The following is a 27,596-nucleotide window of genomic DNA, read 5'->3' on the forward strand; positions in this document are numbered from 1 at the left end:
ACAAATTTGCTTCCACCCAGCGTACCCCCCCAAGTCTCCTGATAAAAATGGTACCTCACTTGTGTTGGTAGGCCTAGTGCACGCAACAGGAAAGGCCCCAAAACGCAACATAGGCGCATCACATTTCTCCCAAAGAAAACAGACCTGTTTTTTGCCAAGTGCCTAGCTGTGGATTTTGTCCTCCAGGTCAACTGACACCTAAGGAAACCTACCAAACCTGTGCATTTTTGAAAACTAGACATCTAGGGGAATTTAAGATGGGGTGACTTGTGGGGTTCTCACCAGGTTCTGTTACCCAAAATCCTTTGTACACCTCAATATTTGGCAAAAAAACACTTTTCCCTCACATTTCAGTGACAGAAAGTTCTGGAATCTGAGAGGAGTCACAAATGTCCTTCCACCCACCACTCTCCCAAGTCTCCCGATACAAATTGTACCTCACTTGTGTGGGTAGGCCTAGTGCCCGTGTCAGGAATAGATCACACAGCGGTGATCAGCATGTCTTAGTTGATCGCGGATAGAGGCCATTCGACGAGCTATGTGGTTTTAATTTGACTACTCTCGTAATGGAAATGCACTTTGATCCTGGTAGTTGGAGCAGGATGTGCTTTATGATTCAGAGTCAATAGTGATCTGCCTAGCAATAGTTCCCATGTGAGGATCAAACAACAACTTGACATAATGCAGGAAGTCCAGTTTCCTCTCTTCTGTTGATTGACCTACTACTGCAAAACCACAAACAACCACACTTTCCTAAGAGTATGACTTTCTCCATAATAGTTCATAGACCATTCAAAACGTGAAAGTCACATTAGTTTCCCTAGGACCCAAAGCCCTTTTTCTGAATCTGACTTGGTTCTGGCTTTTTTTTTTTTAAATTCTGTTCACCTTCTGCCACTCTTCTCGAAATAAACCTTGACTATGGCCACTGCTCTGACTGCTGCAACATACATATTTTGTAAGGATGTGGGACTACGTTGCTGCAGAGATGGGGCACTACTTCTTTGCAACCAACTTACACCTAGCTGGCTGCCAAACGTTGTAGGTAATGTGGCAGCCTACTTCCTCCTCCCCACACACCTGCCCAGCCATTAGTTGGTATCTTCAGCTCCTTCTGCTCTCTGCCGAGAAGAGGCTTCCTCTTTGACATGTACAGCATCTACACCCACTGACACCTCAATCCACTTCCTGCGCTCTAATTGTAAGTTGCACTCATCGTTGTCAGCAGTTTCTTTACTCCCAGTGTTGCTTGCAGTACATTCACACCTAGCAGCACCTGCACTGGATCTACCCCAAGTGGCCCAGGTCCTGGGAGTAGGGAACATGGGCCTGAAACTGTGAAGACCTTGGGAGAGTTGTGGCGGGGGGAAAGACATTGAATTAAGGGGTGCTGTCTCTGTCCACTAATTCAGAGACTGGGGAACACAGACATACTTTGGGAATGGGAGATGCAACCTGTCGGCAAAATAGTCCACATCCCTGTAGAAATAAACATCAAGTCCATGCCATTGGTAAAAGTGTGTTATAAAAATATAACGTAGCATAATGTACTACTCCCAAAATGTCTTAAGAATCTGTTGTTGCTGCCTCTGTAGGTAGTTAACATTGCACTGTTTTCTTCTCTGACTTAATAGAAGTCATCACAGTTGGAAAGTTTTGTGTTTTAATTAAGTGACATCAACTGTTATTTTGCCCGAATGTTCTGCTGCAGATTATATTTAAAATGCTCTATACTTAGATTTGTTGAAGTTTATGGAGAGACTTTATTGCCAAGTAAAAACCACTAAACATAAAGCATGTTGGTAATGCCTAGTTTTGATTTTGAAAAGACAAACTTGGAAATTGAAGCCTACCTATGACATGACATCCAGTTCTGAATGTTGTTTCTTCTGTTGCAGCTTCTGCCTTAAAACTCACTGTGCCCGTCAGTGTGGGGTAAGTATAAACATATTTTTTTCTTATACTGCTGCAGCTTATTTTGCCAGATCCACTCTTTGTAGTTATTCCTTGAACCTAGTTGGCAGTAAAAAGCGTATTTCCTATTTTGAAACTAGTCAAGAGAAACGTAAGCCTGTTAGTAAAATGGAACGCAGGTACCACTCTTGATGGGTGACCACCATGGGATGGGTGGCAAGATACCAGCTTCCCTGCCATTAGTGCACAACATCTCAGCTCACATATGCATAATTTATCTGTGTTAAGGTATTGTTTTGTTCAAAAGACCAGAGTGACTTCAAGTTGTTAATGTAAAACATACTTTCTCAGTTTTTCTGAGAAGTTATTCTTTAGTTATGTACCTCAGCTGGACTTCTAATAAGTTTATAAACTAGATGTATTTAGAACAGGACATTAGTTGTGCCCTGATTTTTACAGCTTAACCTTAATTTTTCTCTTCTTTGGCCTTATCCCTTTTTGTTTGAACAGAGCTAATGAACTGTAAGAAGTAGTAGTTTCCCTGGTGGTCCATGGAAACAAACATCAGAGGAATAGTCTACACTGGATGACACATACATGTGCCATCAACACTGAAGAAAGTTTTGTCAAGCTATTTATCTTCATAGAAATAACATACTAATTATTATGTGCATTCTATGTAGTTTATCGCATGCCTCAAGATCTCTTCACACTGGCCAGCAGCATTTGGCTCCATTGCCACCACTTCCGGAAAAAGGAGGCAAGGTCCGCCATGGACTGATTCCAGAAGAATTTTTTCAGTTCCTGTATCCCAAAACAGGAGTTACAGGTTTGTTTGCCATTCATTTGTTTTTATTGTGCTCATACAGCAAAGTTGTATAATTTCTTAATATAATGCATAGTTTTACACACTGAATGTTTGCAGCGAGAGGGAGAAAAACTGCTGCTTCAAAAATGGCAAATCAGCATGCGCTGCATCTTGTGCAGGATGAAAATGGACATGTAAAATAAGGAAATATATTTGTTATATAACATCATGTTTAAAATGGATTGTACTCTAGTGTTTGCTTCACTTGTCTCAGGATAAGTATGTGGTGGGTATTTAATCTATGGATTTGAATACTACCTTTCAGTGTGTATTGCATACTTATTTCTTGTGAGCTTGAGTATTACCTAATCATTGTCAGATTATATAGCTGTCTGCAAGAGTGTCTCCAAATATAGGGGTTAGTGACCATCTACCCTTAAGCTATCCAAAACCTGGTCTTTCCAAGAAACATGCATGTCAGCTTGCCAAATGTATACTTGCACATTGTAGCACTTGGCATTTCACTTGGTGCAACTTATGAATAAAACAATCTCACTTTTCTAAAATATAATCTAGTTATTCATAAGACTATTAACATAAATGTAGAACAGACTTTTAGGTCATATTTCACGCGCCCAATAATTACATTTTACTGAACCCCATGTGTGCTGTGTTCCTGCACTTTATGCATATGCATTTTTCATACATATTGAAAGGCCTGTAAGAAACAGAATCATTGCTTTCATTTCAACTTGGCAGCCCTACAACATGAAGCGTGAAAACGGGCAGCGTCAAAAGAATGAAAACATTTCTAACTTTCATGACAACATTTTTCGATTCTGTTAAGGACATGAGGAGGGAGGCAAGGGTTATGGGTCTCTTTCTTTCATGGCATTTAAACAGCAGCCAATCAGATATTTGATAAAGAACCTAAACTACGAATCCCATGAAACTATATGCCCCTGCCCGCCCTCTTATGTCCACCAATCATAGTAACCTTAGACCATCAAAACTGAGAGGTGCCATCTTTCTGGCACTTTCTTTGCAAAGATCCAGACGTTCAACAGTTCAAACTGTTTAGCTAGAATCATCCACTGGTGCCAACTGAACTGAACGATGACAGCTGGCCTCCAAGATATCCAAGCCTGCTGGGCCTCCTCTCGCTCCTGTTTCTGCTCATAACCTGAAAAGGCAATAAGACAAATAAATACTCCTCAGTAAAAATTGGGGGTGGGGGGGTGATGGATGGGGTGGAGGGAAAGGGGGGGACAGAACAAACAATGCAATTTCATAAATGTCAACAATATATAAATCAATTCCGTGGACATAAAAGCAGATAACTTATTACTGGAGTCATACAACTAAACACTCATGAGCTTTACCTAGTTGGGGTATCCCTTGCTTTTGTGTCCTTAATAGAATCCAAAGTTCTTGCTGTAAAGGTTAGAAATGTTTTTATTCTATCTCAGGACTGGAGGCTATGACATGCTTGTTTGAAGCTTGTCCACCACTGTTGCTGCCACATGCTAATAATAGGTTTGTCTAAATGTAGAGTCAGAAGACCAACCCGCAGTTTTTAAGATATCATTTAATTTTCAACCCAACATGAAGGCATTTGAAGCTGTAGCCCATCTTGCGCAATGTGTACATCACTTCTGACCTTTGCCAGTACTACCTGACCCCGGCTAGTTGTGGTTGCAGCTAAAACTGGCTTGAAAGGCTTCTAAATTGCTAACAGCTGACCAGTTGTCCTAGAACCCAAAGCTCTAGTGCATTCCTCATAAGATTTCAAACTCTTGACAACACACTATTTATCATTATGAGGGTAATCAGTACATCTAGTAAAAGTCTGTACTTTTGGCAATGGAAAATGATACTCTTTCAGGGGAGTACATGCTTCCTGCAGGAACACTAAAGGATGATGGAGGGAGTGCTGAAACTTTCCAAACACTCATCCCCAGTCACAGATCTTGGTTTAATCTATTCCCCCTTGCTCACTGTACCACTGGATTCAAGCTAACCTTGCTGATGAGGAGTGATACCCTGAAACTGGTCCTTGGATGCAGGGAGGACCTGGCCCGGCAGTTCGGACTGGACTGTTCCCATGGGGAGCAAGGTCACGACTGACTTGCATATGGCTGGTTCAAAACTGTGGTGGCATAGTGGGCAAAAAAACAATGGATTCAACTCAGATCTGTGAGTGTCTGAAAAGTTTTAGCACTCCGGCCATCATCTTGTTGTGTTGCTGAGTATACTCTTCCTGCCAAATCCAAATGACACCAGACACAATAGCATAATTAATTTTGGTGATAACTTACCTTTGTCTAGGAAACAGTTATCTGGCCCCTGTTTGAATATATGTCATTCTGCATTGGGAGTGCCACATCCCACAGGTGGTTATATCTGGATCTTGGAGTATTAAAAAATCTGATATTTTTTAAGCAATCTGCAGTCAAGACGGTGCATACCTACTGGCCTTCCATTCAAAAATACATGTCCTTCTGAAATTGCAAACCTACAATTGTTTACTGACCTGTAACACAGCCCTGCGCTCTGTTTTTCAGACAGTACGTTCGGAATATTGTTCATTTGTGCCTCCATGTGATCCTGGTGTCTTTCCATGCATCAACCCACCCATCGCTTCCATGCAGTGCTTTATTGCTTGTGGGTGTATGGAGTCCAAGCTTGCTGTATGGTGTGGGCAGCTTCTCCTGAAATTCCAGGCATTTCTCAATGTCCTCTGATATTTTCCAGGCCCTGAGCAGCAGCAAATTATGGAAATATTGGGAGGACTATTAGAAAATCGGAAGCCATCTCCAGAAGTGCCAGGAACCAGAGGGTTGAGTCTTGTTTATATACTTGACTCCTGACATGTTTTCCATCCTCAAGAGAGAACAATAGTTGTTATTTTTAGGTAATACAGTCTTTATAGCGAATTAACCTGCCAGCAGTTCCAGACAATTGATATGCAGACCACCGACCGTCTGTGGAGAAATAGCCATGACCCCGTCTTTTGGGGTTGGATTTGATTGTCATGTCCGGTTGAGACTGAAAATGGCTCTGCCACTCCATGTGCTGCAACAACCAAGTTACTTCTGCCGTTGCCTTTCTCGACAAAGAAATCTGGTTGTATGTTAATATGTACTGAATGTGCTGGATCTTCAGCTTTTAAGGCGCCTGTAATGTAGAGAGTCTAGAAATATTGTCTAAATCGAGGAGGTAAAGAGACTAAGCATCCTCTCCACAGACAACAACAAAGTGTTTTTTTTGCTCAAAGCACACTCCTACTCTTTCTTGGTATTCTGATTGGGGAGCCGTAACTGAGCTTTGATGGAGTCTATTTGGAACCCAGAAGTCCCATCATTGAAGAGGGGGGCCAGAATGATTTCTTTTGGTTTCGATTAAATCCCAGATCCTGCAAAAACTGATCTTCCAGGAAAGATGCTGAATCAGCATCACCGGAGTTCAGCCGGAATGATCATGTCTTAGAGGTAGGCGATAAACCACACACCTTTCTCCCTTTCAATCACTCTTTTCATCAATTTGGTAAAGGCCCAAGGAGCAGAGGTCAGACCGAATGGAAGGGCCAGGTACTCTCACCTTTTGGGAGTGCTGTTAAAATTGCAGGAAACGCTGATGCGTGATGCAAATGGAAATGTAAGATGGGTGTACTTCAGGCCCAAACAGACAAAAATGTTATCCCCTTCCTGCATCATGTTGGTCAACAGATGGATGCCCTCCATTATGAAATGGTGATAAATAGTACACACTTTAATTAATGAGTAATTTAAGACCAGCCTGTGACCCCCCCTCACCCCCCCAACCCTTCTTTTGTACCAGTAACACAATGCTGTAAAATCCCCTGGGGTAAATTTCAGAATCTATTAAACTTGCGACTTGTTGAGGGGAAAAATGGAGTTGGTCAATCACCCTGGTTTGAAGAGGTACTTCAATAAGTTCTTGTCTGAATCCTTGTACAATATCTAACACCCAAGCATCACTAGTGATCTGTGCCCAGTTGTGCACACAATACTGTATCCTTCCCCCTAAGCTTACTTGAGAAGAGGGAATAATGTTTGCCTATAAATTGGGCATTGAAGGAAGACTGGAAAGTACCAAAATAGATACCTCATGCTGAAGCATCCCCTGTAGCCTCACACTCTGGTGAGGAAGAAGCAATCGCCCCTGGAGCAGTCTTGTCAGCTTCCTAGTTTACGGAATCCAAAGCCTCTCTGATGACCTTGGAAGTAGTTGCGGCCAGGCAAGCATCCTCGACTAGTCCTACCAAAAAGGTGAGCCTGGAATACTTTCTTGAGGGAAGTCTGCGCTTTGTCAAGCGCCGTGAAGGTATTAACAGATTTCCCTATGTCCTTTGCAAATCTATCAATAAATAGCTTGTACTCTGGCATATGGGCAGCTTCAGACATTTTTGTGTCGATTCTCATAAGGGCTGATTTGCAGAATTCGACTGAGTGTACAATTAGCGTTGCCATGGAGGCAAATGGCTCATTGGGACCAGCTGGCATGTATCATCAGGTCTATTTCCGTGCCTGTCTACTTCGCCTCAAGGACTATTTGCTGTGGCTTTTCTAGAGGGCTGGAGACATCTAAGAGTTTATCCTAGCATTCCCGATAAGCTCAATCAATGCCCTTCTTGGGTCTGCAGCATACTTTTTCAGAAAGATCGGCATACTGTGGTGTATGTTGGAGTGTCCACTGTTCTGCCCTTGAGGTCCGGCCAGGGACATTCGGGTCTTCATCTCTTTTTCACTTCTTTTTCAAAGCTTTTGCGCAGGCGAAATTGGATATATTCTGCCACTGCTGGGCATGGGGTCCAATCTGAAGATCTTGGATTAACAATTCCTTTTCCTTCTGGGTCAAAGGGCAGAGGATTAGGAAGCAACGAGGAGAGGCTGTCATCAGAAGGGGGATACCACACATTCTCTTATGTTTACAGTTCCTTGGCTTGACCTGATAAGAGCAGGCAGAGGTGGAGGAGTGAGAATGTGTATCAGAATCTGTTGGATGGGTTGTTTTATATGAGGGATCTCGTACACTACAGCTGCTTTTCTCTCCTAATTTTGAGAGAGGTTCACGTGGGTCTCAGCATGTGGCCACGCATTTGACATGGATTTTACTTTTTGCTACTGGGCCCCGTTTTCCTGAGAGGTTGCGGATTTCAAGTAGAGATTGTTCTTTTGACATACCTCTCAAAGTGGTCTATTATAGGCTGTAATGTCACCCCAGAGCTTTGTTGACTGATTGTGTGCACCGACTGGTGTAGGGCCTCAACCAGTCCATCCTCAAAAATAATACCCAGCTTCCTACTCTGGTTCGTACAGCCTGTAATCGTCAGGTTTGAAAGATTCTCAGTTTGTCTTGGTGTCCCTGTATAAAAAGTTCTAAATGTTTTCAGAAATTCTTGAGTTTTAAAGGCACCAAGTCTCCAGAGCGGGGACAGAAAAGGGGGAGCAGCCCAGGGATACCCACAAGTATGGCTCAAGCCAGCTCCTCAGGCAAGCTTGTATATAGATTATCGCAGCCCTAAAAGACTGCTAAACAGGGTGTAGGAAGGGAGCAGAAACAGAAATTCAATTTTATTGTTATTGTAAGTGAGATAATCGGTACAGGAAGAACAGATCACTCAGCCCCTGTTATTACATTCCGGGGAGATGATGCTCTCTAGCTCCATCTTGTTTATACACTGTGGTCTACCGAGGGTGTTCAGAGAAGCTCTGGCTACATAGAGATTAAAAGTGGACTACATGTCTGATGCCCAATTGGGCTACATGCGCATTTCGCTCCTGAAAGACCAGGCCACTGCTGATTTGCAGACAAGACCGGTTCATCAACAAAACTTGATTTGAAGAGAAGATATACTCCGGCTTGAAAAATGGTCTCGAATGAACACATGGGGGAGTGGGTGGTGGTGGCATCATAAGTGAAAACCGAGCTGTATACAGATACAAGAAAGCAGAAATAATAATGCTGACAAGATTAATGCCACAACCTTCAAATCAGTGTTACTAGCAGATTTAGCAAAAACATAAAATACCGACAGATTAAATACCACAAAAATGAGGCACTTATCTTGACAGCTGTGCAGCAAAGAAAGAGATGCACATCTGGTGTTCCTCAGTTTTGACGGTCTAAGGTTACTTTGATTGGTAGACTTTTTAGGGTGGGGGTGTCCTCATATGGTTTCGTGGGATTTGTAGTTTACTATTCTTTATTAAATATTTGTTTGGCTGCTGTTTACAGACCAGTAAAGAAAGAGAAGCATAATATGAGCCTATAGCCCCACATAGCATTATTTTCTCTCATTTAAGTTTTCTGCAAAGCCAGTCTAATTGTTTTGCTGTAGACAAGAAAAATGTGTCAGCAGTGATTGAGTTAGTAAGATTGAACAGTCCTTCTGTTCACAAATCTGGGGTTGGAATGCAGAATAACAAGTCTGCTTTCAACCTTTATCAACGTAAAGCTAATTCAGTCTTTTGGAAATTATTTTCAACAAATATACATTCTTACAGTAGTACTCACATGTTCACATTGTAGCCCTTTCTCTGTTTGCATCAAAAGCACTTTAAAATGTAGAGTTAACCCACAGACGTAACTACATTATAATTATCTACTTGTTTCTGAAGGGATGTTCAACTACTCAAACCTACGTGCGCAGTGACGGCCGGTGGCAAAGCCTTACATATGGCCTCTCTGGAATTCAAGAATCAGGCTGCCTTATTGGCTCTTCTCCGGTCAGCTAGCTGTTCTTTCACTCCAACTGCTGCCCTTCAAACTCCCTAGACTCCTCGAGCTGCCCTGGCTTCTCTTGCCTATCTTTTACGGTGGATTTTCTTTGCCAGACCGGGCAGTTTTGTTTCAAAGCTCAACTGCACATTATTCCTGCATTCATTTAAAACCTAACTTGCAACATTGAGGAAAATGTGTCCATCATCTTCCTGTGTCCTTCATTCCCACAGGAGTGTGTTTAGCACATTCAAAACCCCATTAGTTAAGGTCTCTTCTACTTGACCAAAATCTAGGGTCCCCAGGTAGAACAACTTATTTCCTGGATTGCATTTTCTAGTGCAGTGAGGACTTGTGCCTTCCTATGCTGCACCAGGCAAAGTAATGTTGCACATGGCTTTCTCTAGATACAGCATAACTGTGTGTGAAAAGTTTGACAAGCTCGACTACAGCTTTTGCATACAGAGAGTTCTTACAATTTGCACTATATGAACACTAGTCCTGAGGCCTGCCTCCCTCTAGTTCACTTCATAGTTACAAAACATATGCTAAAACACATTTTTAAATTGTAGTACTTCATAATTGTTAGTGTTATACTGCTCATTTGCATAATTTCTCTAAAAAATGCACACTACGTACCTTTAGTACAATGCACCATTCCTACACGAGCACGCGTTGCTAAGTATTTTTGTTTATATTAAAACAAATGATCTTTGAGCTTATAAAGAGAAACAGGTTAGTCAAATTTCTCATGTACTTTTCACTGGACACCTAAACTACTTAAAAGTGAGTGCATAAGTTAAACATCCTTCTCAGTAGGATGGTGTATGAGACAATTTGCTTGTGGACTGAGCAAGGAATCCCTGATCACTGCTGCTTAATCAAAGTACTTCCAGGTGGAATCCGTTCTTGTTGTTTGTTTTGTTTCGGGTTTTTTGTTCTCATTTACCATATTGTGATGAATGCTGACTTAAGACTTAATTTTCTGGTAGAAACTTTTTCCAAGGTGTCTGCACTCCATCGGCTTCTTTGTTATTAATGTTACTGCTGTTTTCAGCAAATGACCATCCTATTTTGGAAAATGTCCGTAAGGGATCGTCACAATGTGTACGTTATGTGCCTTATCAGGAGATTTCCTATAGAAGGCTGAAGGACGGTGTGGAGGTGTGACTTGGAGTGTTAGATTGGGAAGTTGGCAACACCATGCAAACTTTTAGTTTTGCATGTATAAAATCTCTGTGGCATCAACTTCACTACTGTAGCATGGGCAAAGCTATCTCATCAGACGTTTAGGTCATTCCTTAAAACTCTTACTTTTATATGGTTGCCCGGGAAATGATTAACTGATGCCCAATACCATGCACCTGTACATGCATTGACTCTAGTACTTTGCAAGTGTTATCAATCACTCAATTTTAGTAGCCTACAGTAAAACATTTGTAATAAAAGCCATCATGGTGTTAGTAAAGTTTTGCATGTTTCTTTTCAGGTATGTAACTGTTTAGGTGCACTAATACGGAACAAAACTACAAATCACCTAATTTGGCGCCACGAGGATTTATAATTTCTGAGAAAGACTGAGTTATTATCTCAAAGAGTTTCTAATTAACCATTTAATGAAATTCGTCCTGCAATAAAAACGGAGTAAAGACAGAAACTATACTACACTGATTTAATTTGGAGAAAAATAGCAGCTTTTGAAAATCTTATTGTGTGCTGCTGCTTATCAATAACTGAATGTGCAGCAGGTTTTGAAGTGAGCTTTCTTAATAGATTAGATTCATCTGAATATGTACAATTTAATAATTGTACATATTTAATAATCTTTCTTAATAGATACATTCAACTGACAATGTACAATTTGCATGTTTCCCCTGTTCAAAATGTAAAATCTTTTATTATTGGTTTGATTACTTTGGTTACCATAACATTTTCATTAAGATGTGACATATATTTAAATAAATAACTATAATTTTTTCTTATTGTGTTGTTGTGCAACCATATAGTTGTTTTTGTTGTTGCTGAAAGTCATAATTTGGGCCATTTAAAAAAATACTTTTTAGGTTTGTTTAAACAAGTTTACATTCTTATTGTTTTGTCAATAGGTCCCTATATGCTGGGTACTGGGCTACTGCTGTACATGCTTTCTAAAGAAATCTATGTAATTAACCATGAAACTATTGCTGCTGCATCCATCGGTATTGCCATCATTTATGGAGTTAAGAAATTTGGACCCCAATTAGCAGATTTTGCTGATAAATTGAACGAGGTAAGATCAGTGTGCCTGAGCTCAGTCGATATCACTTGGGTAGACATTGCAGAGACTTTCTCTACTTAAGCTAACATGACTGAAATCCAGTCTGTGTACACGTGTGTGCTGCACTTATATTTTTCATAATCAATATTTTAACAGTTGTAAGCAAAGCCAATGAATCTTGTCTTGGCAAGTTGAGTGTGATTTATTATTTTTTTTTTTTCTTTTTCTTCTATTGCAAGCATATGCCACAAAAACAAGAAGAGGTCAACTATTTGTTGGTGCCCATATGCTTGCAATAAAAATAATGTAAAAATAAATAAATCTCAAATCATTTTACTGCAACAGTAGGGGTGCTTCTTAGCGTTCAGTATACTTAATACATGTATAGAAGAACACTTTTTAGTTATAATGCACGTCACAAGACTACACATTTTGCAGCATAAAATATCTTCTAGATTCACACGCTTTATACAATCCCGCCTTCTAGTGGTTGGATCTGGAGGTGTTTCTGTTGTAAAACGTTTTTGTGAGTGAGCGTCAACATTAATAGAGTGTGTGATATCGACTGTAACCCCGGTGCACGACCACTATCTAAGATTTTTTTTTTTTGCTCTTTGACAAGGAGGTGCATTGAGAAAGAGCCTGATCGTTTTGTCAAAGACCGTAAGGACTCGAAGTCATTGAGATTGACATTGGCAACAGTTTTTTGGGGGTTGTTAGGGGGATTCAGTGGGCTTCCTCAGTGCCATTTTAGAGTAGGCAAATGGTTTTCACAATTAGCTCGAACTTCCTCTGAAAGTTTGTCCTAAACGAGGAGCATTCAGTCTGTTGTTCTGCATCCCAAGAGAGTAAGTGTGAGGATTGTTTATTGTGCTCACTGTTTAATCCCAAGGCTTTAAGGCATAGCATCATTTTTTTCAAGCACATTGGGCACTGCAGTCATGGTAGGGCTTCCCAAGCTAGAGAAGCAAAAGCGGGTGCTCCCTACATAGGGTTTTCTGATGATGACATCAAGGATGGCTTAGGAAGCTCAGAGGGCGCACAGAGACACAGACCTGGAGGATATTTCACATGAGGTCGAGGAACACCATTCACAAGACCTTACACCAACCGTGCCACAAGCTGTAAAGCCTTTGTAGGTATCGAAAGACAACCCCTTCATGCCACTACTTAAGACACCACAGCACCAGTCTTTGAGTGAAACTGTAGAGTGGCAGAAGATCAAGCCCTTGATGCTGGAAATATCCTGCAGTCGGAGGAGCTCAAGAGGCTTCCCTTCCAGACGGGTGAGAAAAAAGCACCTCCAAGAATCTTTCAGATGGAATTGCTACTGAAGAGGAAAGTGCAAAGGGCGCAGGGAGGGAGGGATAGTAATGAAAGGCAACATGGAAAGACCCAGGGGAACAATAAAACCTCCAACATTGATTAAGTCATGAGGAAGAGAAAGAAATAAGGGGCCGAGGGAAAAAGCTTTATGCAGAAAAAAAGAATACTTTTAAGGAAACCTTGGTCACCACAGTGGAATCTAAAGGTTTTAGGGGGTACAAAAGCCACAGCCTCACATGAATTCCAGAGCAAGAAAATCACAGCACCATATAGAACAGGATACAGCGATGAGAGAAGAGGAGCATACTTTTACAAAGTGACTATGAGGAGAGCTCTGTAAAGAATCTTTGTGGGAGAATATCAAGGCGGATTCATCACAGGGGGTAGCTAATGATGTACCCCTCGAGCATTCCTTTTAGATGCCATTCCAACATACCATGCGGTGGAACATACTAGAGGGCAGTGAAGAAAGCAGCTGACTCCTTTGGAGTAAAAATGGAGGTAGAGAAGGAGACGTTCTGCCCAGTATACAGAAGAAAGCAATTCCTTCCCTTGTCACCAAGTATTCTTCAACAGAGTACGGAAGTGTTCTCAAAATCGGCAACTTCAAAAGCAGTGATTCGTTTCATAGAAAATAAATATAGGCCATGGACTCTGGGCCCTAAATGTATCCTGGGACATGTTGAGGCAAAGTTACTGATAGTAACCAATGTGAGAAAAAGATTCATGTCACCGGCATCCACTGGGCTAGACATGGAAAGGAAAACATTGACGACAGTGAGCAGGAGAATGTAAAGACAAGCTGCCACACGCTGGTGAGTAGCCATATTTTATGACCTGCTAAATAGTCATGCACACCAGTAGTGGGAGTATTCATAGCCCAGAGGAATACCAGAAGAGTACTAAAAGTACAGTTGAAGGCAAAAATATTACAAACTCCTGCTTTAACTCGACTTCAGATACTGTTGATACAGTGAGCAGGCATCTTGCAACCAGCACAGTTCTGAGGAGACGTGTGGCTGTGTATCTTATGATTCAAATGAGGCATCCAGTCAAATATCATTGACGTGACCTTCACAGGAAACCAACACTTTGGCCCAGGGGTGAATCGGACTATGGAGGCAATAAAGAAAGCAAAAAAAGACCACCAGAGGCCATGGAGGTTCTGTAAGTGTACAGACCTTTCTTCAAAAGAGGAGTCCCTCCAGACAGTGGAGACTGGCTTTCTATATGCTGGTACAAAGACTGAGTAGAGACAACCAGTTTTTACAGTCCACAGAGTGGCAGCAAAACAATCTAAGACCCTTTCTGAGGTAGTTGAATATCAAGAGGCGGTAAATCCAGAGGACTTGTACACAGCACCTCCTGGGCACAAAAGAACAATATATTTTGGAGTGCAACAGGGGATAAAGGAATTCTTACCTGGAAGTCCGTTACCATACCATAGACAAATGGGTTTGAAATAATATAATATGAGATGAGGCTATTGCGTAGAGTTTGAACAAAATCCTCCAAAGCCCCTAAAGTACCAGGGGTACCAAAAATGAACAATTCCAAATCTTACAAGCAGAAGTACAAGAACAGCTGCAGAAAGATGCTATAGAAATGGTTTTGCATTAGAAAAGAAGCACAGCTGTGTACTCTGTTTTATTTACAGCACCTAAGCAAGACATATTCAGGGGGGAGTGGGATAGATACCTACCTCAAGTGACGGTCACACTCCTGGTTACCATGATATTCAGTAAATTAACCTCAGCTCAACACCCTGGTAGCTATGACACAGAGCAGACAGGCTTAACTTGGAGACTGTGTGTGAAGTATGTATGCAGCGTCAAAGCCCGAGAAATCCCAAACCAATTTAATAAAATAGAACACATTTTAATAAGTAAAATGGCACCAAAACGACAAAAGTTTAATAAGGGAAACCATGGTTATGAATTGGTACCAAAATAGTGCTAAAGAGCGTTAGCCCCAACCACAGTCACCTGGTTGCTTCTGACCAGTACCTACGAATGTATTAAGGCGGACCGCAGTGGTAGATACAGAAACCAGGTTTTACATTTGGGCCTGGTCTCTGAAATGGAAGTCAAAAATGTTCAGCGGGACAAGGCAGTAGGCGATGGACAAGGTGGGCTCTACTTCTTCTGATAGCTGCTGGATGACATCTTGGGGAAGCTGTTGAATTTTGGCGGGAAAGCACCAAGCGGGAGAAATTTGAATTTTGTGCCTAGGGAAAGTCTCTCAATGGCCATATAAGTTATGTGCCTTTGCCCCAGTGAAGGTTCCTACATTTATACTTGATCACTTTTTTGAAGCCCTGATTCTTCCAGCAGGGCCATGCTACAGACTGTAGCAGGAGCGTGCTCCACGAGGCTGGATAACCTCTTTGTCTTGCAAATCTCATTTGCTTTGTTGGGTTGGGTTGGCTCGGCAGGTACTACCCTATCCTTCAAAGATCTGTGGAGCAAAAATATTTCTCCAAGGTTTCAGGAGATAGTAAGAGTACACTTGGACACAGCGTAGGGTTTCAGGGCCTCAGAAACAGTTCCATCATAAGCCGCCAGCACAGTCCAGGGCAGGTCCATTTGGGACTGGCCAGCTGGGAAATTGCAGGAAAGGCCTCATGTAGCTTGTTAGGTCCCTGTAGCTTGTACAGGAGGTCGGCCTTATGACCCTTGAAGTCCACTTCTTTGTCCTGGGAACAAGAGGGAGAGCAGGTCCAGTGATTAGGGCACTTTTCAGGTACCTGACAGAAAAACAAAAAAAAATCAACCTTCGGAAACCAATTTGAAGACAACTGTACAGGCAACACTGTTTAAGAAAAGGCTGGAAGAAATCAATAAAAAAAAAAAATCTTGGTGATTTCAAAGATTTCTTGGCACATTCTAAGATCCAGACGCTAAACAAAGAAATCGTAGGTCAGACCACTATGTTTATTCGTACTCTGCAGAGAATTGATTGGTCTCTCTATTTGAGGGGCCAGGCTGTTTCACTCTAAGGTGTCCAATGCAGACCCCAGCAATTTTGCAGCTTGGGATAGCCACAAATTTAGTTATCAAAAGCAAAAATTGTAGTCCCAAAAACTTGTGGTATTTTTGTGGCAGGCAGAAATATGACTGTCATGTAAATGCCACTTAGTCTTTGGTCTGTCACTCTTGCAGACTGCCAAGTCATAGTACAGTGCAGCAGTATTGCGCCTCGGAAAAGGTGGATGTCTGTTGCCAGAGAGTGCAGATTTAAACTTGAAAATGTTACTCTCCTTTGCATCTGACATCCCCCTTCCAAAGGCTTCCAGGCCGCATATTCCCTTGCCCACATAGTCAAGCACTTACAGATTTCAAGCACTGACGCCTGTTTTAGTGGACAGGGGACATGCCTGCTTTTTTTAGAAAAATTAAAATACTGCAACAGTCAGCGTACCACTTCTTAAAGGGCTGCCAGTACTCTAGTATATGACCCCTGGCCTTGTAGCATTCATGTGTTTGCTGTCTTTGTCACCTTCTGACACACATATCTTGCATAGTCTGCAGCTTTGTCCATTCCAAGCCTAATGCTTTCAGTACGTCTTTCCCACTACCTGCTGACCGCTCGGATTTCTTATTGATAATTGTGAATATGACCTACTTCTTATATTGGTGTTTAATCGCTCTCATATTTAAACATGCAGGTGCAGAGGAAAGTAGATCTGCTGAGTTCATATAGTGTGTACTTATTTGTGTATTTTTGTGTATTGGTGAGGATCAAATCAGAAATAGCTTGGGGTATCACTGACTTCTGTTGTTATTCAGTGGGGTCCGCACAATCAAAAAATTTAAGAACCACTCCCTAAAGCTTTCCTTTCCATGTGTTTGTTTTACTTGAAGTGTTCCCAGTCTTTGAAAATTGTGTAGTCCATGATAGTTTTCACTGTATTTTAAAAGTTCCATCGATGTTCTGTCTAACATTTGTTTAAATGTTGTTGTGTATGCAGAGGAAATTATTATAGACAATAATTATGTATTTGTGAGCATGTTTTCATCATTTTCGTGTATTTAAAATAAATATGATTCTGGAGCTGCGGTACATTTTTTTTATTCAGGGAGATGAATTTATGACAAACAGAAGTGGAAGAAGTATTAGGAAAAATTAAAGGTCCTGACTGCAGCTTATTCAGACAGTCTCACTACCAGAGGATAAAAATGTAGTTGTTTTAAATATGTTCGTAGTCTGTAGTTAACTGCACCTCTCAAAGAAATCTACTCCCAGGCATTTAATTGAACGATTTAAAAGTTGTCTACCATAATGTTACTGTTTTAAAGAATAAAGAGATCTTGCCTGAAATTGGATGGGCTGAGGCAGGCATCTCCCCCATTTACAAATTATAGCGCTTTAAATATATATAATTCCACAAATTGATCCATACATTCTCCTCCCCCTGAGATGTTTTGAGCCAGTGCTTTTCAGATCTGCATTAATCACTTAATACTCCATTTCTGTCAGATCCATACTAAAAAGTTTAAAACCAAACCGCTCTTATTCCACAAACATTGGGTTCAGAAGTGTCTTACTCTTGTCATGAAAATGTACTGTTCATACTCTAGTCATTAATTAGATTTCTGGTGTAGGTAAAATAGTGCATTGGGGAATTAACTGGCACACTGCTACTGCTAATGGAAGTACATGTTTCACTCAATATGCCAGACGTTTTCCCCCATGGACCATAAAAATATTGAGACTGTTTTAGAAAATATGCCCCCATTTTAGCTTGCTGTCCCACTAACTATAATTTCGATGTCCGAATTTAACAATGCACTTTGTTCACTTATTGCAGTCTCCTGCATTTGAAATGCATCCACTTACACAGCTTCAATTCCAGCTACATGATGTTGGTGTGCCTCTTATTTACCACAAATATAGAATGTTAGAATTTATATAGTTCATTAGAACTCTGGGAAGAAGCTGCAGTTGACAAGTAAGGAGTCACATGAGTGACCTGTTGCTACTGAAAGTACATGTTTAGCAGCTTGTTTCTTGAGTATTAGAGGCTGATTAATGGTTTCTGGTATACCTGAAGTTAGTTTCTGGAAAGTAATTCTTTGCCCCTTCAAAGAACTCTAACTCTGCCTCTCCCACTTTGGGACTCCACTGTCAAAGATTGTTGTCAAAGAGTACTTCTACAGAGCACTTTCACCCATGACTATTAAAGGGCTATGCAAGAAAAAGCAGGCTTTACAATTACCAAAGTAGGAGCTAATAGGGAGTCACAATAGATTCACAACAAGTAGTGGACAATGGAAGAACGCAGAAGATATGGAGGATGAGATCAAGTAGAGAAGAAAGCGAATATGCCTTGGAAGAGTGGTTTAAAGGAAAAGTCAAAACAGTTTGTATGTAGGTCTTGAATGATATCTCATTCAGTGTGAATTTCAAGTGGGTCAGGTTTTGGTGCAGAATTTAGTCTATTTAGAATCTGCTAATTTTGTGTTCCACCTTTACTCCATCTTCCGATATTCTTACCTCCATTTTTGGGAATTAATTTAAGACGCCATGATGGAGAAATAAATCCTAACACTACCTGTAACAGTTCTTCTCTATGGGTACCTTAGCATCATGACAAACCGATGATTTCTCCAAAAGGGAGCCATGAGCTTAGAGACTGCAAATGTAATTGAGACAGTACTCCCTACATCAAGAAAATAACCTGGGCTCAATGCGGATAGGTTTAATTCTGTGAATTTTGTGGCTTAAAGACATAATAGCCACTTGGTTTTCTTGTATCCAGCTGCCTTTGTTTGCTTTATTTTGTTGCTTTTTAGGTCAAGTGTAAGCATTCAATGTGTTGTATATTTATACTTTGGTTCAAAGCTTTCATTTGTTGGTTCCAGTGTCCTTCAAAATTCCTTGCTTGCTAGTGGTTAGTTCTGCCTCTTTGTCCTGCCTTTTTCACTCTGGGGGTAGCACAAACTACTGTATCTTTATTCTATGCCCTTTTTTTATCTCTTTTGTAGGGGACTTTTTGTTTTTTTGTTTTTAGTATTTGCCTGTACGTCTTACACAGTGGGTGCGTGTTCAGTCCCTCCTCCCCACCAGCTCCCTCTGCAAACATAAAACCAACAGCAGAGTGGGGCTTTTCCAGGGCCAGCACGCCCTCGTTATTGATTTCCCTACACGCTGCCGATGTGCAGAGAAAATCGCTACCGATTTAAAGTATATTTCTCTAGTTTAAGATGGTGGCCACACGTCGTGCGTGATGACTTCATCAACGTCATGACGTGGCCGTCTGATTTTGTTTGCCGTGGTTTGTTTGTTATTACTGTCCATCTCACCAACGCCCTTACAAAAAAGGGATTAGAACATCTACGAGATTATGCACACAAACCAACCCACCCGAATGAGATGGGAGAGTCCCAGAGCTGGGCCTTACCTCCCGCCTTCAGACTGAAGATCTTTAAAAATCCTGTCTCGCTTTCGACTCTTAGCGGGTGATGCTGTCGTACTGTAACTCTTGCAATTGGTTGAGCTCTGGACCGGCCCTGGGAAAAAAAAAAACAGCTCAGTCGCCCCGGAAGAAACTGACCACTCCATCCCAGAAGAGGTTGTGATGTTACCGGGAAGTGAGCGTTCTATCGCTTTTCATTTACTCTCTATACCTTAGTCTCTTTAAATTGTGACTTCGCTTATTGCCTCTGATGAAGATGATGCTCAGTCTTATGCTGCCAAAAGCTGCACTCTGGCAAAGGAACATGTAAATCTTTGTAGCTAGCAGACAAAGCACAGCTCTGGCTCGGCACTGGCTAGTAAGCTCTGAGGCGAGAACAGCAGCGCAGCGTTGGTGGTGGTGTTCGGGAGGTGCGTGGTAGCGAGCCTATCAGTAGCCTACGAGCTGGCAGGAGGTGACACTGATTTTGCCAAGTGGGATGGGGGAAAAGAGTTGCCAGGCTTACGGCAGGGATACTTGCAGGAGCCATTGAGCTGCAAATTGGTGTCACTGTGGTGTTATACGGAGGACCAGGTCAATCTTACGGCACAGTCGAGCAAAAGTTACCAGGAGGCCGACCGCGACGTGGACTGCCTGGTTTATGTCAAGGAGTCCAGCAGGGGCCGCTACATTAGCACACGCGTTGCCAGGAGGCACACGAACGGCGGTTAGTGGTAGTGTGCTAGCTTTTCTTTGTTAGGCTCGGGGAAGGGAGCGACACAGGGAAGGAGGCACCTGGCATCTGATTGGCTGTTTCCTTTGTAAAACCTACCTTACCATACCAAGCGTAACTTGCCACGTTCTCTCTTTCTTATTTAAGTAATTTTATATTTTGAGAACATTACTCCCGGGTTTCACAAAACTTTACAAAAGGTGTGAAAACACATGCAGGGGTTAACTATGTGTTCAATGAAGACGCAATAAATCAAACCTTATATACAGTACTGTGATTGTGCGGATTCACCGGGGAATGTATTACAAAAGTATTCAAGGGTAGGTAGTGTAGGATTGGGTTGATTACAGTAGTATTTGAGGTTTACAGAGAGTGATAGTACATGGCATAAACATAGGTAAAGGTACGTAATTTGGAGGGCATGACCGAAAACTAACAGTTCGAGGCATGTCCAGGTCCAACAAGGACTAACCATTTGGCTGGTAAAATCTAAGTAAGACAAGACGCATGTGTGTGTAAAATGATATAGCTTGAATTGCCAATAGTGAAACAACAAGAACATTCACAGGAATAAATACGTAGATACATAATGCGGCAGTAGGCATAATTCAGACCTTGTCATACGTGTATGGGCTTATGAGGAACGGAGGACTGAGATGCCAGTAATCGGAGTTCAATATCAAATTAATAAATGGAGTAGGCTGAAATTTGCATGGGACACTGTTGGTCATAAAAGGAAATAGGCACTGTAAGGAAATGCCTCCTTGGCATGGTTACCCCCTGACTTTTTGCCTTTGCTGATGCTATGTTTTGAATTGAAAGTGTGCTGAGGCCTGCTAACCAGGCCCCAGCACCAGTGTTCTTTCCCTAACCTGTACTTTTGATTCCACAATTGGCACACCCTGGCATCCAGGTAAGTCCCTTGTAACTGGTACCAAGGGCCCTGATGCCAGGGAAGGTCTCTAAGGGCTGCAGCATATCTTATGCCACCCTGGGGACCCCTCACTCAGCACAGACACACTGCTTGCCAGCTTGTGTGTGCTGATGAGACCAAAACGAGTAAGTCGACATGGCACTCCCCTCAGGGTGCCATGCCAACCTCACACTGCCTATGCAGTATAGATAAGTCACCCCTCTAGTAGGCCTTACAGCCCTAAGGCAGGGTGCACTATACCATAGGTGAGGGCACCAGTACATGAGTACTGTGCCCCTACAGTGTCTAAGCCAAACCTTAGACATTGTAAGTGCAGGGTAGCCATAAGAGTATATGGTCTGGGAGTCTGTCAAACACGGACTCCACAGCACCATAATGGCTACACTGAAAACTGGGAAGTTTGGTATCAAACTTCTCAGCACAATAAATGCACACTGATGCCAGTGTACATTTTATTGTGAAATACACCCCAGAGGGCACCTTAGAGGTGCCCCCTGAAACCTTAACCGACTATCTGTGTAGGCTGACTGGTTCCAGCAGCCTGCCACAACCGAGACATGTTGCTGGCCCCATGGGGAGAGTACCTTTGTCACTCTGAGGCCAGTAACAAAGCCTGCACTGGGTGGAGATGCTATCACCTCCCCCAGGCAGGAGCTGTAACACCTGGCGGTGAGCCTCAAAGGCTTACCCCCTTTGTTCCAGCACCGCAGGGCACTCCAGCTAGTGGAGTTGCCCGCCCCCTCCGGCCACGGCCCCACTTTTGGCGGCAAGACCGGAGGAGATAATGAGAATAACAAGGAGGAGTCACTGGCCAGCCAGGACAGCCCCTAAGGTGTCCTGAGCTGAAGTGACTCTAACTTTTAGAAATCCTCCATCTTGCAGATGGAGGATTCCCCAATAGGATTAGGGATGTGACCCCCTCCCCTTGGGAGGAGGCACAAAGAGGGTGTACCCACCCTCAGGGCTAGTAGCCATTGGCTACTAACCCCCCAGACCTAAACACGCCCTTAAATTTAGTATTTAAGGGCTTCCCTGAACCTAAGAATTTAGATTCCTGAAACTACAAGAAGAAGACTGCTGAGCTGAAAAACCCCTGCAGAGGAAGAACAGAAGACACCAACTGCTTTGGCCCCAGTCCTACCGGCCTGTCTCCTGCCTTCCAAAGAAACCTGCTCCAGCGACGCTTTCCAAAGGACCAGCGACCTCTGAATCCTCAGAGGACTGCCCTGCTTCAGGAAAGACAAACTCCCGAGGACAGCGGCCCTGCTCCAAAAGACTGCAACTTTGTTTCAAAGGAGCAGATTTAAAGACCCCTGCAACTCCCCGCAAGAAGCGTGAGACTTGCAACACTGCACCCGGCGACCCCGACTCGACTGGTGGAGAACCAACACCTCAGGGAGGACCCTCCGGCGACTCCGAGACCGTGAGTAACCAAAGTTGTCCCCCCTGAGCCCCCACAGCGAGCCTGCAGAGGGAATCCCGAGGCTCCCCCTGACCGCGACTGCCTGAACCTAAAGTCCCGACTGCTGGAAAAGACCCTGCACCCACAGCCCCCAGCACCTGAAGGAACGGAACTTCTGTGAGGGAGTGACCCCCAGGAGGCCCTCTCCCTTGCCTAGGTGGTGACTACCCCGAGGAGCCCCCCCCTTGCCTGCCTGCACCGCTGAAGAGATCCCTTGGTCTCTCATTGAAAACCATTGAAAACCCGACGCGTGTTTGCACACTGCACCCGGCCGCCCCCGCGCTGCTGAGGGTGTACTTTTTGTGCCGACTTGTGTCCCCCCCCCGGTGCCCTACAAAACCCCCCCTGGTCTGCCCTCCGAAGACGCGGGTACTTACCTGCTGGCAGACCAGAACCGGGTCACCCCCCTTCTCTCCATTGAAGCCTATGTGTTTTGGGCACCTCTTTGACCTCTGCACCTGACCGGCCCTGAGCTGCTGGTGTGGTAACTTTGGGGTTGCTCTGAACCCCCAACGGTGGGCTACCTTGGACCCAAACCTGAGACTTGTAAGTGATTTACTTACCTGCCAAAACTAACAAAAACGTACCTCCCCCAGGAGCTGTGAAAATTGCACCGTGTCCACTTTTAAAACAGCTATTTGTGTTTTATGTGAAAAGTATATATGCTACTGTAATTATTCAAAGTTCCTAAAGTACTTACCTGCAATACCTTTCAAATGAGATATTACATGTAGAATTTGAACCTGTGGTTCTTTAAAATAAACTAAGAAAAGATATTTGTTCGATGGCATCTGTCGCTGTAGATACGCATGTTTTGCATAGCTCGCCATCTGGTGTTGGGCCGGAGTGTTACAAGTTGTTTTTCTTCGAAGAAGTCTTTCGAGTCACGGGACAGAGTGACTCCTCCTTTTGTCTCCATTGCGCATGGGCGTCGACTCCATCTTCGATTGTTTTTTTTTCCGCCATCGGGTTCGGACGTGTTCCTGTCGCTCCGAGTTTCAGAACGGAAAGATAGCTAATTTCGGAAGATTTTCGTCGGTATTGTTGAGTTCGGGATCGGCGTAGTTAGATTCAACACCGCGTCGAAAGATCAAAGAGCTCCGGTGCCCTTCGGGGTAGTTTTTCGATCCCCCGTCGGGGCCTGGTCGGCCCGACCGCGTGCAAAAGAACGCCGATGGAACGGACCCCGTTCCGCTTCTGTCCCAAATGCCACAATAAATACCCCTATACAGACCAACACTTGGTCTGTAACCTGTGCCTGTCACCTGAGCACAGTGAAGACACCTGCGAGGCCTGTCGTGCGTTCCGGTCCCGAAAAACACTCCGAGACCGTCGAGCCAGAAGACTTCAGATGGCGTCCGCGCCGACAGCCCACCGAGAGTTCGAGGAACAAGAAGAGGAAGGAACCTTTTCGATCCACGAATCGGACTCCGAAGGATTCGACGATACACAAACCGTGAGTAAGACGTCGAAAACCACTCAGAAGAAGATTTACAAGGCCCAGGGGACGCCACTGCCACCAGGCCATGGCTCGACCCATAAATTCGGTGACCGACCGTCGGCACCGAAAAAGGCCCAAACAGTGCCGAGATCGTCCGACTCCGGTCGAGACACCGGCACGCAGCCTTCTCGGGACCGAGAAAGTGCTGGAGACAAGCATCGACACCGAGATACCGGTGTAGACACGGCTCGACGCCGAGACAGCGGCACCGACGAAGATCGACGCCGAGAGGTTTCGGCCCCGAAAAAGAAAAAAGTCACCTCGGAGCCGAAAAAAGATGCAGACAGGGTTTCGGTGCCAAAACAGACTGCAACCGACCCAGTTTCAGGCTCTTATACAGAAGAGCAATCGCTAACCTCCCAAATGCGAAAGCATAGGTTTGAGGAAGAGCTACAATCAACTGATGTAGACCATACGCAAAAGCGTATTTTCATACAGGAGGGGACAGGAAAAATAAGCACCCTTCCCCCTATTAGAAGAAAGAGAAGATTGGAGTTCCAAACTGAACAAACACCACAAACAAAGGTGGTGAAAAAGGTTACTCCACCACCCTCTCCTCCACCTGTAATTAACGTCTCACCAGCACAAACTCCATCACATTCCCCAGCTCACACCACCATGAGCCAGGGTGACCAAGATCAGGACGCATGGGACTTATACGACGCCCCAGTGTCAGATAACAGCCCGGAGGCATACCCTACGAAGCCATCTCCACCAGAGGACAGCACTGCGTATTCTCAAGTGGTGGCTAGAGCAGCACAATTTCACAATGTAAGCCTCCACTCAGAACAGGTCGAGGATGACTTTTTATTCAACACCCTCTCCTCCACCCACAGCTCCTACCAAAGCCTGCCTATGCTCCCTGGTATGCTCCGGCACGCAAAAGAAATCTTTAAGGAGCCGGTCAAAAGTAGGGCAATCACACCAAGAGTGGAAAAAAAGTATAAGGCGCCTCCTACAGACCCGGTTTTCATCACTACACAGCTGCCACCAGACTCTGTCGTTGTAGGAGCAGCTAGGAAAAGGGCCAACTCCCACACATCTGGAGATGCACCACCCCCAGATAAAGAAAGCCGCAAGTTCGATGCAGCTGGTAAGAGAGTCGCAGCACAAGCTGCAAACCAGTGGCGCATCGCTAACTCTCAGGCACTACTTGCGCGCTATGACAGAGCCCATTGGGATGAGATGCAACATCTCATTAAACATCTGCCCAAGGACCTACAAAAGAGGGCAAAACAAGTGGTTGAGGAGGGACAGAACATTTCAAACAACCAAATACGCTCCTCCATGGACGCTGCAGATACAGCTGCACGGACAATTAATACATCTGTAACTATCAGAAGGCATGCATGGCTACGAACGTCTGGATTTAAACCAGAGATTCAGCAAGCAGTTCTCAATATGCCTTTTAACGAAAAAGAACTGTTCGGTCCAGAAGTGGACACAGCGATTGAGAAACTCAAAAAGGACACGGACACTGCTAAAGCCATGGGCGCACTCTACTCCCCGCAGAGCAGAGGGAATTACAGCACATTCCGTAAAACACCCTTTAGAGGGGGGTTTCGGGGTCAGGGCACACAAGCCAGCACCTCACAGGCAACACCGTCCAGTTACCAGGGACAGTACAGAGGAGGTTTTCGGGGACAATATAGAGGAGGGCAATTCCCTAGGAATAGGGGAAAATTTCAAAGTCCCAAAACCCCTACTACTAAGCAGTGACTCACATGTCACTCGCCCCCTCCACACAACACCAGTGGGGGGAAGAATAGGTCATTATTACAAAGCATGGGAGGAAATCACTACAGACACTTGGGTTCTAGCAATTATCCAACATGGTTATTGCATAGAATTTCTACAATTCCCTCCAAACATACCACCAAAAGCACAAAATTTGACAAAACATCATTCCAATCTCCTGGAGATAGAAGTGCAGGCACTATTGCAGAAGAATGCAATCGAATTAGTACCAAACACACAAATAAACACAGGAGTTTACTCACTGTACTTTCTGATACCAAAGAAGGACAAAACGCTGAGACCAATCCTAGACCTCAGAATAGTAAACACATTCATCAAATCAGACCACTTTCACATGGTCACACTACAAGAAGTGTTAACATTGCTAAAACTACACGACTACATGACAACTTTAGACCTCAAAGACGCGTATTTCCATATACCAATACACCCATCGCACAGGAAATACCTAAGGTTTGTATTCAAAGGAATACATTACCAATTCAAGGTATTGCCTTTCGGATTAACAACCGCACCAAGAGTGCTTACCAAATGTCTAGCAGTAGTCGCTGCACACATCAGAAGGCAGCAAATACATGTGTTCCCATATCTAGACGACTGGCTAATCAAGGCCCATTCGTTAATAGAGTGCTCAAACCACACAAATCAGATCATACAAACCCTCTTCAAACTAGGGTTCACCGTCAACTTCACGAAATCCAACATTCTGCCGTGCAAGGTACAACAATACCTAGGAGCCATAATAGACTCAACAAAAGGAGTAGCCACTCCAAGTCCCCAAAGAATCCAAAATTTCAACAACATCATACAACGCATGTATCCAACACAAAAGATACAAGCAAAGATGATATTACAACTCCTAGGCATGATGTCTTCATGCATAGCCATTGTCCCAAACGCAAGACTGCACATGAGGCCCTTACAACAGTGCCTAGCATCACAGTGGTCACAAGCACAGGGTCATCTTCTAGATCTGGTGTTAATAGACCGCCAAACTTACCTCTCGCTTCTATGGTGGAACAACATAAATTTAAACAAAGGGCGGCCTTTCCAAGATCCAGTGCCACAATACGTAATAACAGATGCTTCCATGACAGGGTGGGGAGCACACCTCGATCAACACAGCATACAAGGACAATGGAACGTACATCAAACAAAACTGCATATAAATCACCTAGAACTGCTAGCAGTTTTTCAAGCACTAAAAGCTTTCCAACCAATAATAGTTCACAAATACATTCTCGTCAAAACAGACAACATGACAACAATGTATTATCTAAACAAACGAGGGGGGACACACTCCACGCAGTTAAGCCTGCTAGCACAAAAAAATTGGCGTTGGGCAATTCACAACCAAATTCGCCTAATAGCACAATTTATACCAGGGATTCAGAATCAACTCGCAGACAATCTCTCTCGAGATCACCAACAGGTCCACGAATGGGAAATTCACCCCCAAATTCTGAACACCTATTTCAAACTCTGGGGAACACCTCAAATAGACTTGTTTGCGACGAAGGAGAACGCAAAATGCCAAAGCTTCGCATCCAGATACCCACACAAGCAGTCCCAAGGCAATGCCCTATGGATGAACTGGTCAGGGATATTTGCTTACGCTTTTCCTCCTCTCCCTCTCCTTCCTTATCTGGTAAACAAACTCAGTCAAAACAAACTCAAACTCATATTAATAGCACCAACTTGGGCAAGGCAACACTGGTACACAACGCTGCTAGACCTATCAGTAGTACCCCACATCAAATTG

At 43.5% G+C, this 27,596-nt stretch overlaps 1 protein-coding gene across 1 annotated transcript in view; it reads left to right on the forward strand.

The window, feature by feature from the left end:
- ATP5PB (ATP synthase peripheral stalk-membrane subunit b) overlaps positions 1–27,596 on the forward strand; it is a 50,059-nt gene that overhangs the window by 11,885 nt on the left and 10,578 nt on the right. Inside the window, exons 2-4 of the mRNA XM_069238646.1 lie at positions 1,899–1,935; positions 2,598–2,743; positions 11,572–11,735. Of these exons, the coding sequence (XP_069094747.1) occupies positions 1,899–1,935; positions 2,598–2,743; positions 11,572–11,735 (347 nt within the window). The remainder of the gene's footprint in view (positions 1–1,898; positions 1,936–2,597; positions 2,744–11,571; positions 11,736–27,596) is intronic.

The sequence above is a fragment of the Pleurodeles waltl genome, chromosome 6 (assembly GCF_031143425.1).
Source record: "Pleurodeles waltl isolate 20211129_DDA chromosome 6, aPleWal1.hap1.20221129, whole genome shotgun sequence".
Lineage (NCBI taxonomy): Eukaryota > Metazoa > Chordata > Amphibia > Caudata > Salamandridae > Pleurodeles > Pleurodeles waltl.